This window comes from Streptopelia decaocto (assembly GCF_964273445.1).
Source record: "Streptopelia decaocto genome assembly, chromosome: 1".
Classification (NCBI taxonomy): domain Eukaryota; kingdom Metazoa; phylum Chordata; class Aves; order Columbiformes; family Columbidae; genus Streptopelia; species Streptopelia decaocto.
In genome coordinates this window covers 32,718,948-32,739,472 of record NC_138663.1, presented here as the reverse complement: position 1 = coordinate 32,739,472, position 20,525 = coordinate 32,718,948, and the positions used below count along the sequence as shown (strand labels likewise).

General features: G+C 39.4%; 1 protein-coding gene across 2 annotated transcripts in view; it reads right to left on the bottom strand.

Annotated features, from left to right (window-relative positions):
• Positions 1 to 20,525, bottom strand: part of TMEM117 (transmembrane protein 117) — a 242,914-nt gene that overhangs the window by 140,487 nt on the left and 81,902 nt on the right. For both annotated transcript variants that reach the window (XM_082043448.1, XM_082043447.1), the window contains exon 4: positions 15,110 to 15,209. In XM_082043448.1, coding sequence (XP_081899574.1) covers positions 15,110 to 15,209 — 100 coding nt within the window. The remainder of the gene's footprint in view (positions 1 to 15,109; positions 15,210 to 20,525) is intronic.

Sequence of the window (20,525 nt, the reverse complement as noted above, 5' to 3'; positions counted from 1 at the left end):
CTACATACAGGTGAGGGGAAATCTTATAATATTCTTTAATCACCAGCTAGAATAAAAACCCAGAGCAGCTCCTTACCTTTATGTATCCCCAGTGTGCTTACATGCCATTTCCAATTTTCCATAAAAGAAATTACTCAGTGTCTTTGCAGAGACAGATACCTTTTAGATACATTGGAATGCTGCCATCAATGGAGATAAAGAAAACAATTTCACTTAAAGATTTGAGAAAAACAGTATTGGGACAAATACAGCAGGTTCTTGTGTCAGCTCCATCACCAATTCCCTGCATGACCCAGACAAGCACCAAAGCATTTTCAGCTGCAAGATGTAAGGACTGAGAATATGCTGCCTCAAATAAATCTTTTTGTTATCATTTACAGTAATGTAAAGGTCAGTGTAACTCTATTGGAAGCTGTGGGTAACACCTGATTAATCTGACCTCAAAAAGCTTAATGTCTTCCCTTTTCCTTTGCTTCAGTTATCTATTGTAAAACAGGGGGATATTAGCATACCCATCTCCATGAGTTGCTATAAAGATCAATCCCTAATGTCTGCAAAATACAAATCCCTTTTTATTACTGCCAGTGTAGGAGGCAGTGATTTCTTTTGTGATTTGGAGAAGTATAGTACTGTAAGACATTACAAAAATAGCTTCTTAATGGAGGTTTTAAAGGTACTTAAAAAAGTTTAAGTGAAACTTGACAATCTTTCTATCCATTTTAAAAAGTACTTGAAGTACCCATTTCAAGTAATGTAAAATAACAATAAAAAGAGACCATGAAAAGATTAGGCTCATCTTACCAAGTGCCTTTTATTAAATGAAGTTTTATAATGAATTTTAATTCAAATCTACTGAAATTTTTCATTTTAGTATCTTGTTTTCTAAGAAGCAGTTGTGTGTTTTAAGTCTGCTGAAGTCAGCAGAATTACACCAAAGTTAGACTTGGGTTTTGGCAACAAAGAGATTTTGGAAGCTGACCTATTTGTGTTTGTTTGTTTTGTTTTGTTTTGTTGTTGTTTGTTTGTTTTCTGCAGAAACTGTGCTTGAACATGTTGATTTTTCAGTGCTTCTTGAGCACAATCACAAGTATGGATATCAAAAATCTGACCTTCTGGCTAGAGCATCATAGGTCTCACTTTGACAGTTCCTAAGATTTCCCCATTTTAGTCTCAGCATTACTGTCATCTTCTGCACCTACAGGGTAGAGTTAGTGATTTCACTTACAAGTCAGGGATTCTCACGCAATTTGATGCAATGTTCTACTATTTTTTAGCAGGGTGGATAAAGAGAAGACTTCTCACACCGTATTACAACCAATTAATACATTATGCAGTACCACACAGGAAAATTAATTCTCCACTGTATTTACACAAGCACTTGCTTAAGTGGTCTTCTGATACATTGTATTGACCTTCAGAATGTGTGAGTTAACCTATGGTAATATGGGATTCCATTTTCAAGGTGCTGCAGCTGCTGTGAGGGTAACCTTTTATTTTTAGGTATAATCCAACACAAAATGAATGGTATTCTGGTAACCTGGGCATCTAAACCATTTTTTTCTGACCATAGTTTAAATATATTTTGTCTACAAACCAGCATCAGAGATGAAATCCAGACAATAGGAATGTATCATTTATTTCAATTATGATGATTACACTCTAGGGAATGTGAAATGAAAAGCATAAAAAGAGAAGACATAAGTCTACACAGAAGGGAAGCAGACACGAGATGCATCTGCAGCTTCTTCCAACCTCATAATAAAGTTTTTCAGATGAACATCCATCCCTCAAAGTAATGCAGTTTAAGACTAGTAGTAGTCTCTTCTCTTTTAGTATACCAGTTTCAACCATGATCTCCCTTGTAGAGAAGTATGGATTTTACACATCATTTTGTTAGGCAAGAGTGCTGTTATATGCTTTTTCATAATAAAACATCCTTCATTTCTCTTTTCCCTTTACAGAGTTTCTAACAGTTCATCCTACAGACCCTGAAGGAATTCAGAATTAAAGAAATGCTTTGCTGTGTACCACTGCCATCTGCTGCTAATTTCTCTCTGTGGATGCAGAGGGTCTTATTTCACCATATATTTAATCCACTAAAGAACTTTAGCTGAATTTGCATGGTCAGTTCAATATTTCTTTTGTAATACTTATGAAGCAACCTCTTCCCATCCCATTATAGAGTTTCTCATTACACATCTTTGTAGATTTATTGAGATAATGGCTTTAGTTTTGCTTCCAGCAAGAACATTATTTTCTTCTGCCAGTCAGTGAAAAAGGTTTGTGCTTGCAACCTCATGCAGAACCAGACTGTTCCAGGGAGGAAGTGTCCATCTTAGAGACTCCAACAATTTACACATTTGCCATCTGTACTCAAAGATCTTCAGTAAGAACATGTTATTTCTAGAGTCCCACTTCTGCAACACTTCTGATACCCACTCATTCACACCATTTCTAAGGAGTGCATCATGTCAGAATGCAGAATTGCTGCATAGTTACTTGAATTTACATGATACTCTGACTTGAGTTTCTAAATACATGTAACCAGTATATGTAGAGATCTGCCGCATAAATACCGTCAAGAAGCATACACAGTTCTACACAAAAAAGAGCAGAGAGTATGATAAAGATGGAAAGAAAATATAGGGCCACCAGTCTCACTAATTTGTAACTGTATGGCTAACTGAAGCCACAAAGCAAATCAATTGGACAAGATTTGAGTTGCAGGAAAATGTGTCTTCTCCCTCACACTTTGACTTTTGAAAAAGATAGAGCCATATCTTTCACCTACAAAATTTGGAGAACAGAATGTCTCCCATTAATATTTGACATGATCCTTCATGCATTTTTAAAACATCTCAGAACACTGGAGATCTCGGAACAGATATCTTAACTGTTCTGGAATTAAAAGAAACTTCATTGTCGGAATAAAATGCACAAATAAGTCTGAGATAAAAAGGAAGCAAGTATTGGGCCTGAGTTTCATGGTTATGGCTGTCAGAAGACAGTCACTTTTAACTTCTAAGCACACCACTATACCATTGTCTAGGTCACCAGTTCTTGACTTGCTAGCTCTTCTTCCTCGTCTGTCTGGAATAGTCCAGTTCCTTATGCCCTACATACAGGAACACAAGTAACATGGGAAAAGCCACCACAGAACCATCACTGAATGGTGAAACCAGTGAGGCATGCTCTGCCCACACAGCTTCCCAGGGCAAGGCACCATGGATTTTTTGACCACTTTTGCAGAATTCTCACCTGCCTGATGGATATACTTTGTGCATTATTTAGTTTTTAAGGGCTTTTGAAGGGTGTAAGGGAACACCATGAAAATTAAGTCATAAAAAGGCTTTTTTGTTTTAATAGTGACATCAATTACAATGCATTAACAAACACAGAATCTGATCATACACTAAGAGTTGTCTCAGAAGTCCTCACAAGACGTATCACTGGTTTTAATTTTATAATATCAGAAAATCACACAACAAATGACACCAAGAAAAGAGATTTTACTTCACTTTTTAATCAGACAGAGTTCCAGATTCTGAGGAGGAATGTGGTGCATGTCAGAGCATTCAACACAAAACATGTAGCATCTAAACAGCAAATATCTGTTTCAACTTCCTGCACCTCCTGAGCCTCCTCCAGAATCTGCCTGTGCTCCACTTGCCTCACTCCAGTGAAAAGCAGCTACACCTCGTTCCTATCCCATTTAGTTTTCACCTCTGTCTCTTCCCAGGAGGAAACTGTTTCCCTACTTTGAACATGAAAAGCTCAGCTGGGCAGATGGAGCAAACAAGCTCTGCAGTGGCCTCCAGTGACAGTAGCTGGGGTTCTAGTTGTTGAAGGCTCCGTGGAAAATGTACCCCTCCACTCTCTTTTACTGCTCATCTTCTTCACCCTCCCAGAGAGCCTACGAGGGCACCGCACTAACTTTCACTGTGAGCATCACACTGACCACTGCAGGATGCAAGACAGCAGATAGGCTGAATGAGTGGCATTCTCCAATACTGAATTCCTGGATTTGTTTGAACAGTGTACTTAGTCAGATTTTTTTCCATGACCCTACACCCAAAACTATGGAAGAACAGTGTGCATTCAGATAACACATATATGTTGTCTTTAACTTAGGCTAATTAGAAAACTAACCCTAAAAATTTATCTCTTCCTCTTTTCCAGCAACCAGGAAACTAATTAAAATTTTCAGTTTCTGAAGGATATCTACAATCTCCTCTGCTTGCTATAATTTCTGGCCTTCTGTTAAGTCCTCTTTAGAACACGAAAATACTGTTGGACTAAGTGTTGTTTTTATATAAACAACTGCAGCTTCCAAAGAGTAAAACTAGATTAATAACCAGACAAATAACTATTCAAAGCATTCTATTAATATGTGAACTTATGCTACTGCTACAAGACCATGGCAGCACAAAAGAGCAGATATGTCTTATATTTTGGGGCTTCCAATTCTTACTCTTAAGCTCTGATGTAGAGCTGGCGGTGGCCTTGTTCAGAAGAAAATCCTGAGCCTTCTACTGCTAGATATAGCAAGTTTTAAAGCCCAGAAAATGGTTATCAACAAAGATACCTGCTGTGATGATGAGAAGAACTCACCGGATGGGAAACAGACAGGGATCAAGTAACACCTCTGGCAATGCCTGGTCAGAATTCAAATGACAAGGTAACAGGGTAATACATAAAAGATCAAGCTTGAAATGGCAGATAATTATAATCTAGAGCACATGAACAGATGGCTACACCATCAATCAATGAATAAATAATAGTGCAATCTGACTTGACGGGATGATTGGATGAACTCAGATGACACCAGGCACACTCCACCTTATGTAACTAAGTACCAGCCGTGAAGCAGAGCAGGATGTGAGCACATTCACGCCCTACAAAACTGAAAATACAAAATTAGTAGGACTTGTATGACTGGGTATAGGAACAGCCATTGTGTCAATTAATTTACGTGTGGGTTATCACCTGAAGACAGAATCAGCTACAGAATGGCTCTGCAACTGGTTTGGCCCTTAAGATGAGAAATGAATAAAAGACAACAGAAACACAGAAGAACAAAAAGGGCAACTGGCATTGTGCTGTCTTCTCTGAATGGAAGGAAACACGTTGCCACCACTGATGTTATTAGTCACAGTCCTGGCAAGTGAGTTTAGTAACGTGTCATCTGCTTTGCTCCTTCCACCTCATGCTTCATAGTTTAATTTCATTTCCACTACTGAAGTTCAGCAGAGCTGTTAGCTACACAGTATTTCAGATGCCACTGAATTTCAATTAAAGTTTTATTTTGTCATTTGATATGTTAGTGGAATAGAAACAATCAAGAAGATTGACACTGATCATAATCTGAATTGTCATGCCCAATCTTTGACAGAGGCATGAGTTAGAAAAGATGTCAGTCATTCAAGATTCCTGACTCTCCAAAATACCTTGGAATGTGCATCAAAATGGTGGATTCTTCACTGCTCACAAATAAAACAATATATTATGCTTTGCTGAACAGAATTTCCTGAACAGAAGAATTACTTTTTAAGACTCACATAAATTTAAGAGTGAACATTTGTGTCTATTATTTTGCTTTACATACAAAATCCAGAAACATTATTATTTTTAATGATGATGTTATGTTTTCTTTCACTTTATTTTAGCATATTTTTACACCTATGTCCTTCCCTGTACTAAAGAAGTTTTCATGTTTTAGTCACATTTCTATCTATTTGCACTGCAACAGTTTAGTGTGCCTGATATTTTCAGCAACATAGTAGTATTTGCAGCATCAAAGTTGCTCACTTTGTTTGAACATGCCCTAACAACACATACACATTATGAAATAAAATAAAAATAAAGAGGTAAAACAACCTAGTTTCTGCACAGTGGCAATAAATCCTTAATTTGTCTAGGATTTCAACATAGATAGTTATGTCTCAGACCGAATGAGGACAAGAATAATCTTCTCTCTTAATGGACACTAGGGAAGCACTTCAAAATCATTCAATAGCTTGTTCTCCTATTCTACAAATAAATGCCATTTTTCAGGATCGCAATGGTAACAGTCAAAAGTAAATATCTCCAAATACTGTTAAAACTCTTGCCAATCACTTGCAAGCCATCAAAAATGTTTTAATAGAAATAAGTAAACATCTATTCTTATTACAAAAATTAATAAAGAAGAAAGCAGACACAGCATAATCTACAGGTATGAGGTATCTATCAGAAGACAACACCAAATGATGGGTTTATTAAGGTGTAATGCATGTGCTACATCACTTCGCCCTACTCTGTACTGTATATTAGACCATTATGCTTCACATTTATAGAGAACGACCACATCAGCATATACAAGGTCAAAAGGAGGATCTAAGCACATATACATCTGCAGCAGTTGAATGCTTCTATCCTAAACTACAGCAGTTAGGTTGTGCCTACTGCCTGTAGAGCAGGGAAGGAAAAAGAAGGTGTTTCTCAGCAAGATGGTCAGGATGGGCCCTGATTCAAAGAATGACTTTAGTATACACAGACTCTTATGTCCAAAATTATGATTCAAAATTTCCACTTAACTATGAAAATTAAAAAAACTTGTTAAGACTCTGCCTGTTCAGCCTGAGATCCATAGACTACCTAAGTTTTCAGGAAAAAGAGGTTATGTATCTGTGATTGATGTTCTCTGAAACACACAATCCATGTACATATTCAGAATACAGGTCTTACCATGAGCAGAGATGTTTCTGTCTCACAATAATATTAACAGCTATGTTCAGGCTCTGTTGACCCTTCTGCTATGTGCAAGAACATGCTACTGTTGCACACACTCATAGCTCCTGAGCTGGGACTTCTTGTCTTTCATGCAGACAGCACTTTCTGGGCCACTCAACATTATCTGAATATCTCTTTAATGGCAGCAGAAAACACTGAGGGCGCAAAAGGAGTGCTAAGTGGCTGGCTCTGTAACTATCAAGAATGCGGATATTTCAGAACAGGATTACTGAATGAGGTCAACAAAGCACATGGATAAAGGAAATGTGGTTGAAGTAGCTTAACCTGAATTTTCTAAAAGGCTTTTGAAAAATACCTCATCAAAGGCTTCTATGGAAACCCAACAGTCAAAGCTTTAGTGAATGTCTTTATGTTGATAAATAACTGGTTAAAAGACAGGGAACAGAAGGTAAATAGGTTAGCCAGACAGCTCTTGCAATCGAGGGAGGTCATTAGCAGAGTTCCACAGGGATTTGTGCAAGGGATGCAGTCATTCATCATATTCCTAAGCAACCTGGTAAAAAGGGTGAGCAGTGAGGTGAGAAGGCTTTATAATGATATTAAGTTATGCACGGTAATAAGGATGATGGCTTGCTGACTGTGAAGAATTGAGAAAAGTCCTTATGGAAGTAAGTCCCTAGGCTATAAAATGGCAGATGAAATTCTTTGTAGATGAATGCAAAGTGATGCTCAGGAGGCTAAACAATTCTAGGATCATTTATGAAACGACTGGCCTTCAGCTGACCGTTATAGCTCAGAAGCAAGATCTTGAGGTTACGATAATATAGTGCCATGAAAACATGCTTCTTACTGCCACATATTTCCAACACCTTCCCACCACGAATGTTAGGAACTATTGGGAAAGGAATAGCAAATCAGGGAACATAATTCTATCACTGTAAAATCCTTAGTTCATTCACACTTTGAATACTACGGGCAGTTGTGATCTCCCTATGAAGAAGGGCATAGCAACACAGCAGAAATTGCAAAGAATGGTAATAAAGATAATAAAATACATGGAACAGCTTGTGTATGAGAAATAACTTACTAGAGATCATCAGCCTGAGGAAGGGATAAATTACAGTAACTATGATATATGTCTACAAAATCATAAACAATAGGGAGAAAGCAGACAGGGATGAAGTGTTTGTTGTGTCTTCAGTAAAGTGCTAAGGACATCAAATTAGGTTGGCAGGAAATAAGTTAAAACAAGAAAAAGGAAGTGACCTCTGGAATTCGAAGCCAAATAATTCTGTGGATGCTAAAAGAGTGCTTGGGCTGAAGGTGAGATTAGGCAAGGACAAGAGTTACAATGTACACAAAACTGCATGCAGTTGGAGAGAGTATTAGAGGACACTACCATATATGACTCATTTGTTCTTACTGTCCCAGTAGACTTCTGCTCTTAGTCACAGTTCGAGGCAGGATCTTAGGTTGGATGGATTTTTGGTCTGATCAGGTACAACTCTTATGTTCTTTCAGGTGTAGCCTGAATTCTAACATGGTGCACATGACACAAAGAAGTTCTGGTTTAGAAGTCTACAGATTTACTGTATGTTTGCATGGTAGTAACCATTTGCTTCAACCTGTCAGCTGTCAGCATCAAGGACCATATGGACAGGCTTCAGCCCTCTAGTGTTCTTTATGAACCAGCCACAGGCTCCTCTGCAGCTACACTGTGACCAGCCACATAAGACATGTTAGTCTCATAAAACGGGAAAATACAGAAGCCTCCTTCAGCAGAGGATGAAAACAAAAATTGCCTAATATAGAAATGAGAATTAAAAGAACAGAACAAACTCCATTTCTTTCATAACTACCAAAGCCAGAACACATAATGGTGTGAGACTTGTCCTCTGGAATTACATGACTGAAAGCCTGGTCCATTTGGCCACATAAGTACATTTCCTGGAGTTTTTTAGCTACCGTTAAAAATCTCAGAGAACAGAAAATCCTTCTCACAGAGGAACAGATAAGACGTATCAAGGGGAGCAGTATTTCACCACAAGTTATATGTTATGATATGTATGCACAATCACCTAATAATGTAACTCTTTTGCCTGAGAAACTTCACAGAAGGCAAGAAAACTTGTGTATATGAGGGTCATTATCCAGTCCCACTAATGAGGAAAGGTAGGTGTGGATTCATTACTCAGTAATAATATTGAAATCCCAATACTGTGTCCTGATGAGAAGTGTAGAAGGTGTCTACCTCCATATCCATGCATCCAAGTGGACAGGATGTGTCTATGTCAGTGCTGGATAATGGGTCAGTGTAACAAGCGGTGACCTGTCACCTTTACATCCAGACTACACTGAAAGTACTACTTCCTAACTTCCTACTAATTCCTCTCCTATGATGATCACAGAATCACAGAATCGACTGGGTTGGAAAAGACCTCAGAGATCATCGAGTCCAACCCTTGGTCCAACTCTAGTCCGTTTATTAGATCATGGCACTAAGTGCCATGTCCAATCTCAGTTTAAAAACCTCCAGGGACGGCGAGTCCACCACCTCCCTGGGCAGGCCATTCCAATGCCTGACCACTCTCTCTGTAAAGAATTTCTTTCTAATATCCAGCCTAAATTTCCCCTGGCAGAGTTTAAGCCCATGCCCCCTTATCCTATTGCTAACTGCCTGGGAGAAGAGACCAATCCCCACCTGGCTATAACTTCCCTTCAGGTAGTTATAGAGAGTGATGAGGTCACCTCTAAGCCTCCTCTTCTCTAGACTAAACAACCCCAGCTCCCTCAGCCTCTCCCCATAGGTCTTATGCTCAAGGCCCTTCACCAGTCTTGTTGCTCTTCTCTGGACTTGCTCCAGCACTTCAATGTCTTTCCTGAACTGAGGGGCCCAGAACTGAACACAATACTCCAGGTGTGGCCTCACCAATGCAGAGTACAGGGGAAGGATCACTTCCCTTGTCCTGCTGACCACGCTATTTTTGATACAGGACAGGATACCATTGGCCTTTTTGGCCACCTGGGCACACTGATGGCTCATGTTGAGCTTCCTGTCAATTAGTACCCCCAGGTACTAAATGGTCTTGGGAGTCTTCGTGGTCCCAAGCAAGGAAAGATTCAAACTAGAAGTCAAGTAAAGGTGTCAGAAAGAACAGCCAGTTTATTCTCCAAGACATTGTGCCAAGTACTGTGCTAAAGTAAGTGCTGAGAGAAGTCTTAGCTTTTCCTCGTTAAAAAGAACATTCTGGTACTGATTTTGTAAATACTAGTTTGATGAATAATAAACTAAACTATCTCTTTATCATTGTTTCTCATGATGTGAGCCAGTAAAGTCTCTGATGCTCAGTGATCTCTCAAACATTCTCAGTTTCCTCTAGCAATTAATGAGGGAAAAGAGAATCTTAATTACATTGCCTTTCAGAAGGAAGGTAAATGGGAATAGGATCTGTTAAGAGTATCAGTACCTGATACACTTATAGAGACTAGTGCCAGCCTCTGGCTGAAGATACCTGCTTCAGTTTCTGGTACTCCTAGCAAGAAAGGTCTAAGGAAGATGTAATAAACTTCTACTATTTAGACTCTTTCACACAGATGTAGGACTTGTAGGCAGGGATATGTCTTTAATGTTAATGGCAATAGCGGCTGGTAAGCAAATCCCTCAATGTGGTCCTAGTACCATTCATAGTGCAGGGTCAATATGTAATCTTTGGAGAGCCCAAAGAGCTACCACTCAAAGTGGAGAACAACAGCTTTGATGATCTAAAAGCCAACAGTGCCTGGTAAGGAGGAAACAGGCTGTCCCACCTCACCAGGAGGCTGCAAAGAACAGAGGAGTCTCTGGTTGTACTCTGCCCTTTGTGTCAATGTTCAGCGCCATCCACTCTGCAGGTATATTCTGAGCATGGCTTGCCATTGGTCAGGACTAGGTCCCTCAGAAAAACACAGCTGCAGCAGGTTTCTCATTTTTACAGAGAGGGTCAGGAGGCCCCTCAACTCTAATCATCAGAGATTCTACCCTGGAATCAGCTCCTTCCTCAGTCTGCTCACTCTCTCAGAAGAAACCCATAATTGCTTGTTCATAGGGTTGTCTGGGTGTAATCCAACCTTTTTTTTTCAAAGCTATGCTACTGTGCCAAATCCTGTGGTGTCTGCATCAAAAGCACTCTCCATAAGAACAGAATGGACACTTTATGAGAGCAGAAGAGCATGTAAAAGCAGGTGCAGCATATCCTTCCCTGGTTTCAAAGAGGAAAAAATGCAGAGACAGCTACTGCATTGCACCCATTCCCCTTTTCACAGATTTATTTAGAACATCTAACACTTACTACAGATTTCAGCAAAGATGATTATTATTAGCAGAAGTTCCTGTCCAGAGGTACAAAGGAGAAGCTCCTGTGCACACATAGCATGGCCCCATTCTCATCACACACAATGTAAAGAATATTGTTTATTTTATTACAAATTGAGTCAGACCCTGTCACCAAACTAGTTGGTGAGCTAGGAAGCATTGATGGGGGTGGCTCAGTTCTGCCTCTTAAATCCAAAACAAACAGCAATCCAAACATCTTCTCCCATTTCAATCACTTTAATGAATTAATAAGCCTCTACTCACTCTCCTAGGGCAATATTATTGTTTATTGATTGCTTATTTTTAAAATGGAATCTCAGCTGTTCTGAGTGAGGTGAAGTGAAGGCCACATCTGCTTTTTCATCTGCTCCTTTGCAGTCTAAGGATGGTTGGCTTCTTTACAGAAACTTAAACATTAGAAAATATAAGCACTGCTGTGAACGGGAAGATGAGTGAAGGTTCCTTTGCCTGTTCGTTTTTTCTTTCTGGATTCCAAACAGGTTTGGAGCACTTCATAAAGAATAATAATCCCACAGAAGATTCGTGTCACTTTGATACCAATTCCATGTTGGACTTGACATGCAGAAAGTCAAGCAAATTCAAATATTATAAACAACATGGTAACTTCTCTTCATATAGAATAAGATTGCTAAAGTTAGCTTGTCTGGGAGGTTTGTACCAATATACGTGTTCATTCTCTGCTGTTACTCTTACCTCTCTATCTGACATTGTAGCTTATTTGCCCTCAAACAGTGTAATTTCCATTAACTGATTTGTAAACTTCCTAGACACTTGCACTGCAAAAATAAAACTCACTATTCTCTTCGACTCTGAAGATCTGAACACCAACCACCACACCTCTTAATTCTCCCTGTGCAATCAAAGCATGTCCTGAAACACAATGACCCTCCAATCCCATGCACTCTGCTCTTCCTGAAAGCCAATAGAACCAGCCTAGTTTACAGCCTCCCCTTCCCAAACTGCCTCTGCAGTCTCTCCCAGTCTCTCTCCCGTTCTTCAGTGATCACTCCATCCACCACTGGAATCTGCTGTAGCACAATCCAATTGTGTCTCTGCTGCTGAAGACCTGAGGTCATTGAGTACACAGAAAAGGATCAGGATTCTCAAGCCTCTTGAATTCAGCCATTTCTATGGTTTATATAGCGCTGCATGATACAGCTTTTTTCAAGGAAATGAGAAAAGAGGGACTGAAAAAATGGAATGTTACCTAACGTAGTACAACTCTCACATAATCTATCACTGGAGCTCTAAGTTACATATGTATCATGAACATGACCCCACTCAACTCAGCTTAGGTTGTGCATAATTTTTCCATCCATAGTGGGATAAAGCTTTGGAAGCCCATAAAAAATAAAAGGGTCAAGATTAAGGTATTCAGAATTAGCCATGAATGCTATTATTGATTCACAAGAAATCCACATTAATTGTCAACATCAGTCAATGCACCAGTTCTGCAATGTCTTTATGTCTTTACTGTAACATATGTACAGATTATTTGCTCCATACCTGCTTTTCATGGCCACCATTTCACAGAGCACAATTTGTCTTGGACAAGCTGAAAAAACCCTTGATACTTTTTTTTTTCCTTCTGTATGTTGTACAGTATGTTCCAAATGTGTCAAGGATAGAAGATGAATTGACAGAAACTCAGATGACCCTTCTAAAATTATTCCCACAGTTTTATAGACTATAGACTTGGCATCTTACAGTCATGCCTGCTTGAACTACTCATATAGTGTTTTCTCCTAACACATACCACAGTTCCAAAATTTATCCCCCTTGGCCTGTTTCTTTGCTTATGTCAGAGACTATTGCGGTCACTAGCTACATCCAGTGCTGAGATCTTTTCCATCCATGTTTATGTGATATATGATAAACATTCACCATCAGGCAATGTTCCCTGTGTTAATGAAGTCCTCTTAAATTGTTGATTCTTTTGAGTAAACAAATGGAGGTGGATGGATGATGGCAGAGCGGTGGATGTGGTCTACCTTGATTTCAGTAAAGCCTTTGACACAGTCTCCCACAGCATCCTCACAGCTAAGTTGAAGAGGTGTGGTCTAGACAATAGAGTAGTGAGGTGGGTTGCAAACTGGCTTAAGAAGAGAAGCCAGAGAGTGGTAGTCAATGGTGCGGAGTCTAGTTGGAGGCCAGTATCTAGTGGAGTTCCTCAGGGGTCAGTATTGGGGACAATATTATTCAATATATTCATTAACGATTTAGACGAGGGAATAGAGTGTACTATCAGCAAGTTTGCTGATGACACTAAGCTGGGAGGAGTGGCTGACACGACAGAAGGCTGTGCTGCCATCCAGCGGGACCTGGACAAGCTGGAGAGTTGGGCAGGGAATAACTTGATGGAATTTAACAAGGGAAAGTGTAGAGTCCTGCATCTGGGCAGGAACAACCCCACGTTCCAGTATAGGTTGGGAAATTACATATTAGAGAGCAGTGTAGGGGAAAGGGACCTGGGGGTCCTGGTGGACAACAGGATGACCATGAGCCAGCACTGTGCCCTTGTGGCCAGGAAGGCCAATGGCATCCTGGGGTGTATTAGAAGGGGGGTGGTTAGTAGATCGAGAGAGGTTCTCCTTCCCCTCTACTCCGCCCTGGTGAGACCCCATCTGCAATATTGTGTCCAGTTCTGGGCCCCTCAGTTCAAGAAGGACAGGGAACTGCTGGAGAGGGTCCAGTGCAGAGCCACAAAGATGATTAAGGGAGTGGAGCATCTCCCTAATGAGGAAAGGCTGAGGGAGCTGGGTCTCTTTAGTTTGGAGAAGAGGAGACTGAGGGGTGACCTTATTAATGCTTATAAATATATAAAGGGTGAGTGCCACGAGGATGGAGCCAGGCTCTTCTCAGTGGCAAACAATGATAGGACAAGGGGTAATGGGATCAAGCTGGAACACAAGAGGTTCCACTTAAATTGAGAAAAAACTTCTTCTCAATGAGGGTGACAGAGCACTGGAACAGGCTGCCCAGGGAGGTTGTGGAGTCTCCTTCTCTGGAGACATTCAAAACCCCCCTGGACATGTTCCTGTGCGACCTCACCTAGGCATTCCTGCTCCGGCAGGGGGATTGGACTAGATGATCTTTTGAGGTCCCTTCCAATCCCAAACATACTGTGGTACTGTGATACTGTGATCAATGAATAATCAGGAAAAAAAAAATAGATTAGTTAAAGCAAATTCTGCAAGCTTAAAAATCATAGACTTCTTTCCTCAATTTAAATGAATGTGACAGTCATAATTGTTAAAATTTGTACCTACACTATCCATAAATACCTAATCTTACAAAAAAAAAAAAAAATTATGACTTTGTGTGTAAGAAATGCTTTTCCTGAACAATGAAAACATGTGCACATGCCTCATTTTGTTCCCAGTTGGCTGCCATTTTCTGTTTCTCTTTCATTAAGCTGATCTTTGGGTTGTCCGTATTTCAGGAGAGAACCTTTATGACAATTATAATCCAAATGAAAACCTTATTCTTCTAAATCCTAAATTAGAGACAAATTTAAAGTGATACTTTCATATCAGACTACCTTCAAATTCTGGAGTGCAAATGGCTTCCTTGCTTTCTCTCACCTCCTTCGCTCTTTGTAACTTCTTTCGGTTTCTCTTTTTTCTTTTTAAATCATTTTCATTAGACTTGTTTATCTCTAGCTGTTACTCACTGTTTGAGCACATAGCAAGTCATGACATTATTTCACAGCAAAGAAGGGCCACCGTGCTGTCCTTAGAGAAGTCAATGGCAAAATTCTCACTCACAGCAGAAGAAATGGAATATTGCTCTGATATATTTTAACCAAAACTCTTCTGGAAGAGCAGCTAATTAAATACCCTGCCATTACGCTACTTTGCTTTTGTTAACTTTCTACTTGTCTGGGTTGAAATACTCGAATACTTCAAGAAATTGAGTTTTGTCTCTTCTCCTCTTCTTTTTCCTTTGAAACCAAGAAACATATTCCTTTTCTAGTCTTTTAAAATGTAATAATATGTTTCTTACCATCCACGCTGTGACAAAATCTCCCATCCAAGTCCCAACTGCAGCTACCTTCATAAAATTCTCATTCCTGATGCCCATGAAGTCTGTTATAATGTATGCACTGTGGAAACAAGAACACACAGTGTAAGCTATACACATTTACTTAATGCAGTTATAAAGAAATTGCTTAAGAGACAAAATTTATTATTACTGTGGAAAGATTTCCCATTTCTTTTTCTGCTAGATCTGAGTCTTGCCATAGAACTGAACCAGGATGAGTCAATTTCAATTAGAAATGGAAACATGAATCTGATTTTACAGGCCATGTCTCTTTTGAAGGTGTTAAAATAATGATAGGCAAAGGTTTTAGGATTTTGTAACGCTTCTGGAAATATAAACTATTTTACTTTTTACCTCTTCCTTTGTACAAATGGAATTGCAGCATTGCCAGAATCAGTGACTTTGCAAAATCTTCATGAAAAAAATGAAATTCCTTTTCTCTTTAAAAGGATAATCGAGCCACTTAACTTTTTACTCTACCAGTCACACAACAGTGCAAGCAAGTTTTGCAGAATTTCAGTGAGAATTCACAACACATCAAATTTAGAATACTCATGATCTTATTAAGTATTAAGATAATTAAGAATAGCTTGGATTTTTTTTTTAAATTCCAGCAGAAAATCTGAGCCAGTATTTATGTGCTGACCAACAGATGAAGAAAATCAGATTGTGTTTTTGTTAGTGACATATTAGTTGAAAGGTCACAAAATGTGTACAGAAACTAAATGGACACTTGCACAACACGCCTGAAAAACAGGCCACATGGGTAACTCCAACAGCCCCACCTCATATAGTGGGCCTGCCACAGCCACCCCTGGTGCACACAGGACAGGCTATCCAAACAGGCTGAGAAGTCACTGATCACTGAATGTAGGTATTAGCACAAAGAAGAGATAAACAAAACAGACATTCGGTGTTTTTTTTTAATGGAAATTGAAATTCTCCCTGTAGCCACTTGTTTTTACAAATGTTAAAAGTACCTGAAGGCTTATAATAAGGTTGGATGAGCTGGATACAATACTTACATACATAGGAAAGTCTTGAAAGTACCATATCATCCTAACAGTCTTTTTTGTAATTTGAAACATAAACATTTTAAACATGAAAGCATCCAAGATGCCTAGTGTAAATCGTACATCGTAGTCTATAAGTAATTAAGGCCTGAATTAAATATGTAAATTGACAGACCTTCAGTTAGAGTTAAAATAACATATTGTTATAAAGAAATGCTTAAAAACATGACCTACTCATATTTTAAGTGCATTTACTGATTGAAATACAGCTACAACTTCCTATGGAACACACAAAATGTTTTAGCGCTGTCTTTATCTTATTAGAATTCATTTTCTTCTTAGTAAAGAAATACACCAGTATTTTATTGTCTTTTATACTCTCTGCAGTTTACAGAAAGAGAAATTGACTTTTTTAAACTATGCATTTTTGGCTGCTAAAAATGAAAAACCCCTCCATTTTGAATTTTCAGGCTTTAGTTTATAAATGAGAGCAGCTGACATTTTCAAAAAAGCCATGATTGCCTGCTGATGTTACTGGGATGTATATTTTAGCAGTACCAAAAGTAAAATTAATTCTACTGTGGAAAAATCCCCACTTTTTTTCTGGCTGTAGCTAGTGATTAGAGCAGTTTTCATTAGCTGGCTACTCCGCTTCCTGGCTAGGACCCATGTCTGCACCTTGCAGGAGGGCTGACAGCTGTTGGGTGCCAGTTAACTGTCATGGGCAGCCTATATTTTCTACAGCTTGTCAAAAGGCCTCGTTTTGCTTTGCCATACTTATGTTCTGTAGCAAGGTACATTCATATTGCATGAATTGCACAATCTAAGAAAACACTGAGAGGAAAAACACAACAGTTAAAGCTCGTAACAAGAGTCAAAGGCTCTTCAGAAATTGACAGGATAAGTGTAAATAATTAAATGTTGAAGGCCCAATACTTGTGAATATTGTAGATAAGGGACAAGTTTGCAATTGGAATTTGGGACAAACCCATTATTAACCTTAGACAGTAAAACTGGAAGCTGCAAAGCCATGGAAATTGCTCTTTAGAGGCCATCCTACTGAAGGTAGATCACAATTCTGACAGAACAGGACAAAACAGAGGAACCAAAAGAAGGCTGAGACACATAGTTCTAAAACAGAGTCCAAAAAATCACATCATAAGGTGCTGTCTACATTCATGTTGTTGAAAAAGGTAAGTTAATAGCAGCAAGTCAGTAAAAAGATGTATGAGCCCAATGCATTTGATCACTTTTCTAGAGTCAGCAGCAGACTGTGCACAGAACAAAGAGGGAAACAACAGCACTAGCCAAGATGAATTGTTCAGAGTAAGGAAGATATCAGAGCATTTTTTTCAAAGAAGAATGATACTTCAGCAGCTGCCAAAATGATGAACAGTCTGAAAGTAAATGAAACATTTTTGATTTTAAGTTGGATAAAGATGTAGAGGCCACTGTGGTGCTATCAGCATTGTTCTAGGCACTGGAATAAAAGTCACGTCTGAAACTCAGTGCTGAGATGATGTTTTCTTGACCATTACAAGACTCTGAAACTGGGATATAGCTTGAAATTAGATACTTAAGTTTGAACACTTAAATTTAAGTGTAAGCCAAGGATCCAAATTCTCAATGGAGCCCCAGTCAGAATAGTCAATACAGATTAGAGCATGAGTCATCCTTACACTACTGCTGACATGCTGGGTGAAGGATTTGTTTATTTATATTGCTGCAGGATGGTTATGCATATCCTGGTCACCAGATGATAATCCAAAGAGATCTGGATCTCTCGTAAGGCCCGTGACAAATGTGACAATGAAGATTCAACTGAACCCTAGGTCACCATGGACTACAATGAAAGCATAGCCACTTTTGGAAGGATTTAGTTTTCTTTTTATGCCTTTTGGCAACCTTGGTGCATCTCAAATACCCTTCAGCTGGCTTTTTATACACTCTAGAGTACCTAAGGCACATGGCACACAGGGCATGTTCTGTACAGAGTCTCTAATAACTACACCCATAGAGAGTGGTAATTTAAGGCTCTTTGAAAAGGAGGGAGGACTAGATATCTTTTATGTTGAGTGACAAAAAGTCTGCACATGTTCTGCAGTCTGATATGTGCTTTTCTCAGGCAGTTCTATTATATGGCGTGTCCCCTAAATAGCTGATTATCTATATGGAATTCATCTTCCTTACTGCACCTGGCAAAGTGAAATGCTTTGACAACAACCAACAATGGACAGCATGGGAGTTCACGCAGGCTGCAAAGATGTGCTTAGATGTGGCACCACAAGCTTCCATTGCTCTTAATTTAGCAAAGGCAAAGTGTGTCAGCATTAATGAAAACACACACAAAAGACTGCATACAGTTCCTGATCCATATTTCTCACTCTAAAATGACAGAATGGCAAATGAGACACTTGGTAGCACTTTTCTCAGCTGAAAAGCTACCCCTCTACTGCCAGAAATGGAAGTCAGAGCCACAGGGAACTGGAAGATGCATGGAGACAAGACAACCTGCTGTCCTACAAGTTGGCACATAATAATGAGAATGGCACAATGCACAGCTACCAACAAACAGTATGAAGAGCACAGCAGCCAGTCATATAGCCCCTAACCAGCCCCAGTGCAGACTTTGGAGTTTCAGATGAAACTTTTTCTATGACACCACAACAGAGAGAATTAAGGGCATTGAACTGGTGATTTTCCTTGAGAGGATGTCAAAGAGGTGCCAGCCACAAGAGGCTGAGCAGGCTAATCTCCAAGAACATAACAAAAAGAGGATGCAAAACCAGCTTAGCCATAGTGAGACAGATCCATGGCACAGTACAGAACACCTGAGACTGATGGACTTATGCTGTAACTGAACATTACTGTTTGATAACTTATATATAAGTGTGCTTTTTTGTTTTTGTTTTAAAACAGACAACAGAACTGTGATTCTGAAAACCTCTGCTCATCAGTCTACAGGTCTGAGGGCTGCCTAACTTACACTGAGCACTTGGCTTTTAAAGCTCCCAAGCCATTTAAAGTTCTGCTGCTAGGCATGTACCAGAGCTGCTCACTCTTCAAAGGAATAAGCCATCTGGCTTATAGCTCACATCCTGTATTGATTGATATGCATAAAGTGTTTATTCCTCCACTTGGTTTGCCTGTGGATTTCCATCTGTGAAGTGTTTCAGAAGCCTGCCTAGAAGACAAGGCCCATTGGAAAATGAAGCAATTGCATTTCTGTCTGTTAATGTAGAAGAGGTGTATGCACCTCACTTGGACGGTAGGCAACACATGACATCCAGTACCTATTCCAAGGGACACTGGTTTGATGACTTTCCAAGTTAGAGAATTCTGTCTCACTGTCACTCTCAATATGAAAATCAAAAGTGATGACCAACCCCTATTAGGACAGCAGGGTTTTTTTTTGTAAATGGTACACTCCAGGAGTATAAGAAATGTGTGTTTCAGCCTCCTTTAAGTGAGGGGTAACAGAAGCTGTATAGTCCTCAGTACTGGGAAGACATGGACCTGTTGGAGAAGGTCCAGAGGAGGCTACCAAAATTATCAGAGGAATGGAGGAAAGGCTGAGAGAGTTGGGATTGTTCAGCCTGGAGAAGAGAAGGCTCCAAGGAGACCTTATTGCAGCCTTTCAATATATAAAGGAGGCTTATAAGAAAGAGTAGGACAGACTTTTTAGTAGGGCCTGTTGTGACAGGACAAGTGGTAATGGTTTTAGACTAAACGAGGGCAAATTTAGATGGGACATGAGGAAGAAATTTTTTACAATGAGGGTGCTGAAACACTCAGAGAGGTGGTAGATGCCTCATTCCTGGAAACACTCAAGGCCAGGCTGGATGGAGCTCTGAGCAACCTGATCTGGTTGGAGATGACCCTGCTCATTGCAGGAGGGTTGGACTAGGTGACCTTTGAAGGCCCCTTCCAACCCAAAAAATGATCCTATGATTCTATGATTCCATATCTTGTACAAGTATCATCTTTTACATATAACACGTTCCCTTTCCTTCACTTTTAGAGAAGTAGAATGGATGCCACTGGTCAAGATAGGAGTCTGGATTAGATCACAAGTACAGTTGTAATTAATGTGTTTCAAGAAAATTGGGACAGGATTTAAAATATATTCCCATCCTTAATATAGTTTCTTTATTGCAAATTGTTGGAGTTTCTTGTTCCCTATGTGGACTTTTTATACGTAGCTGTTTATGCTTCCACTTAAACTCTATAACCACCACATAAGCTTTTTTAAATGAAGCAATGAAATAAACACTTGCCTCTTACATGTCTGTTTGGTACCACAGGAAAGGATTAAGATGGTTACTTACTGCTAAGTGAATTGTCCATTGAAAATTGTTTTAGTG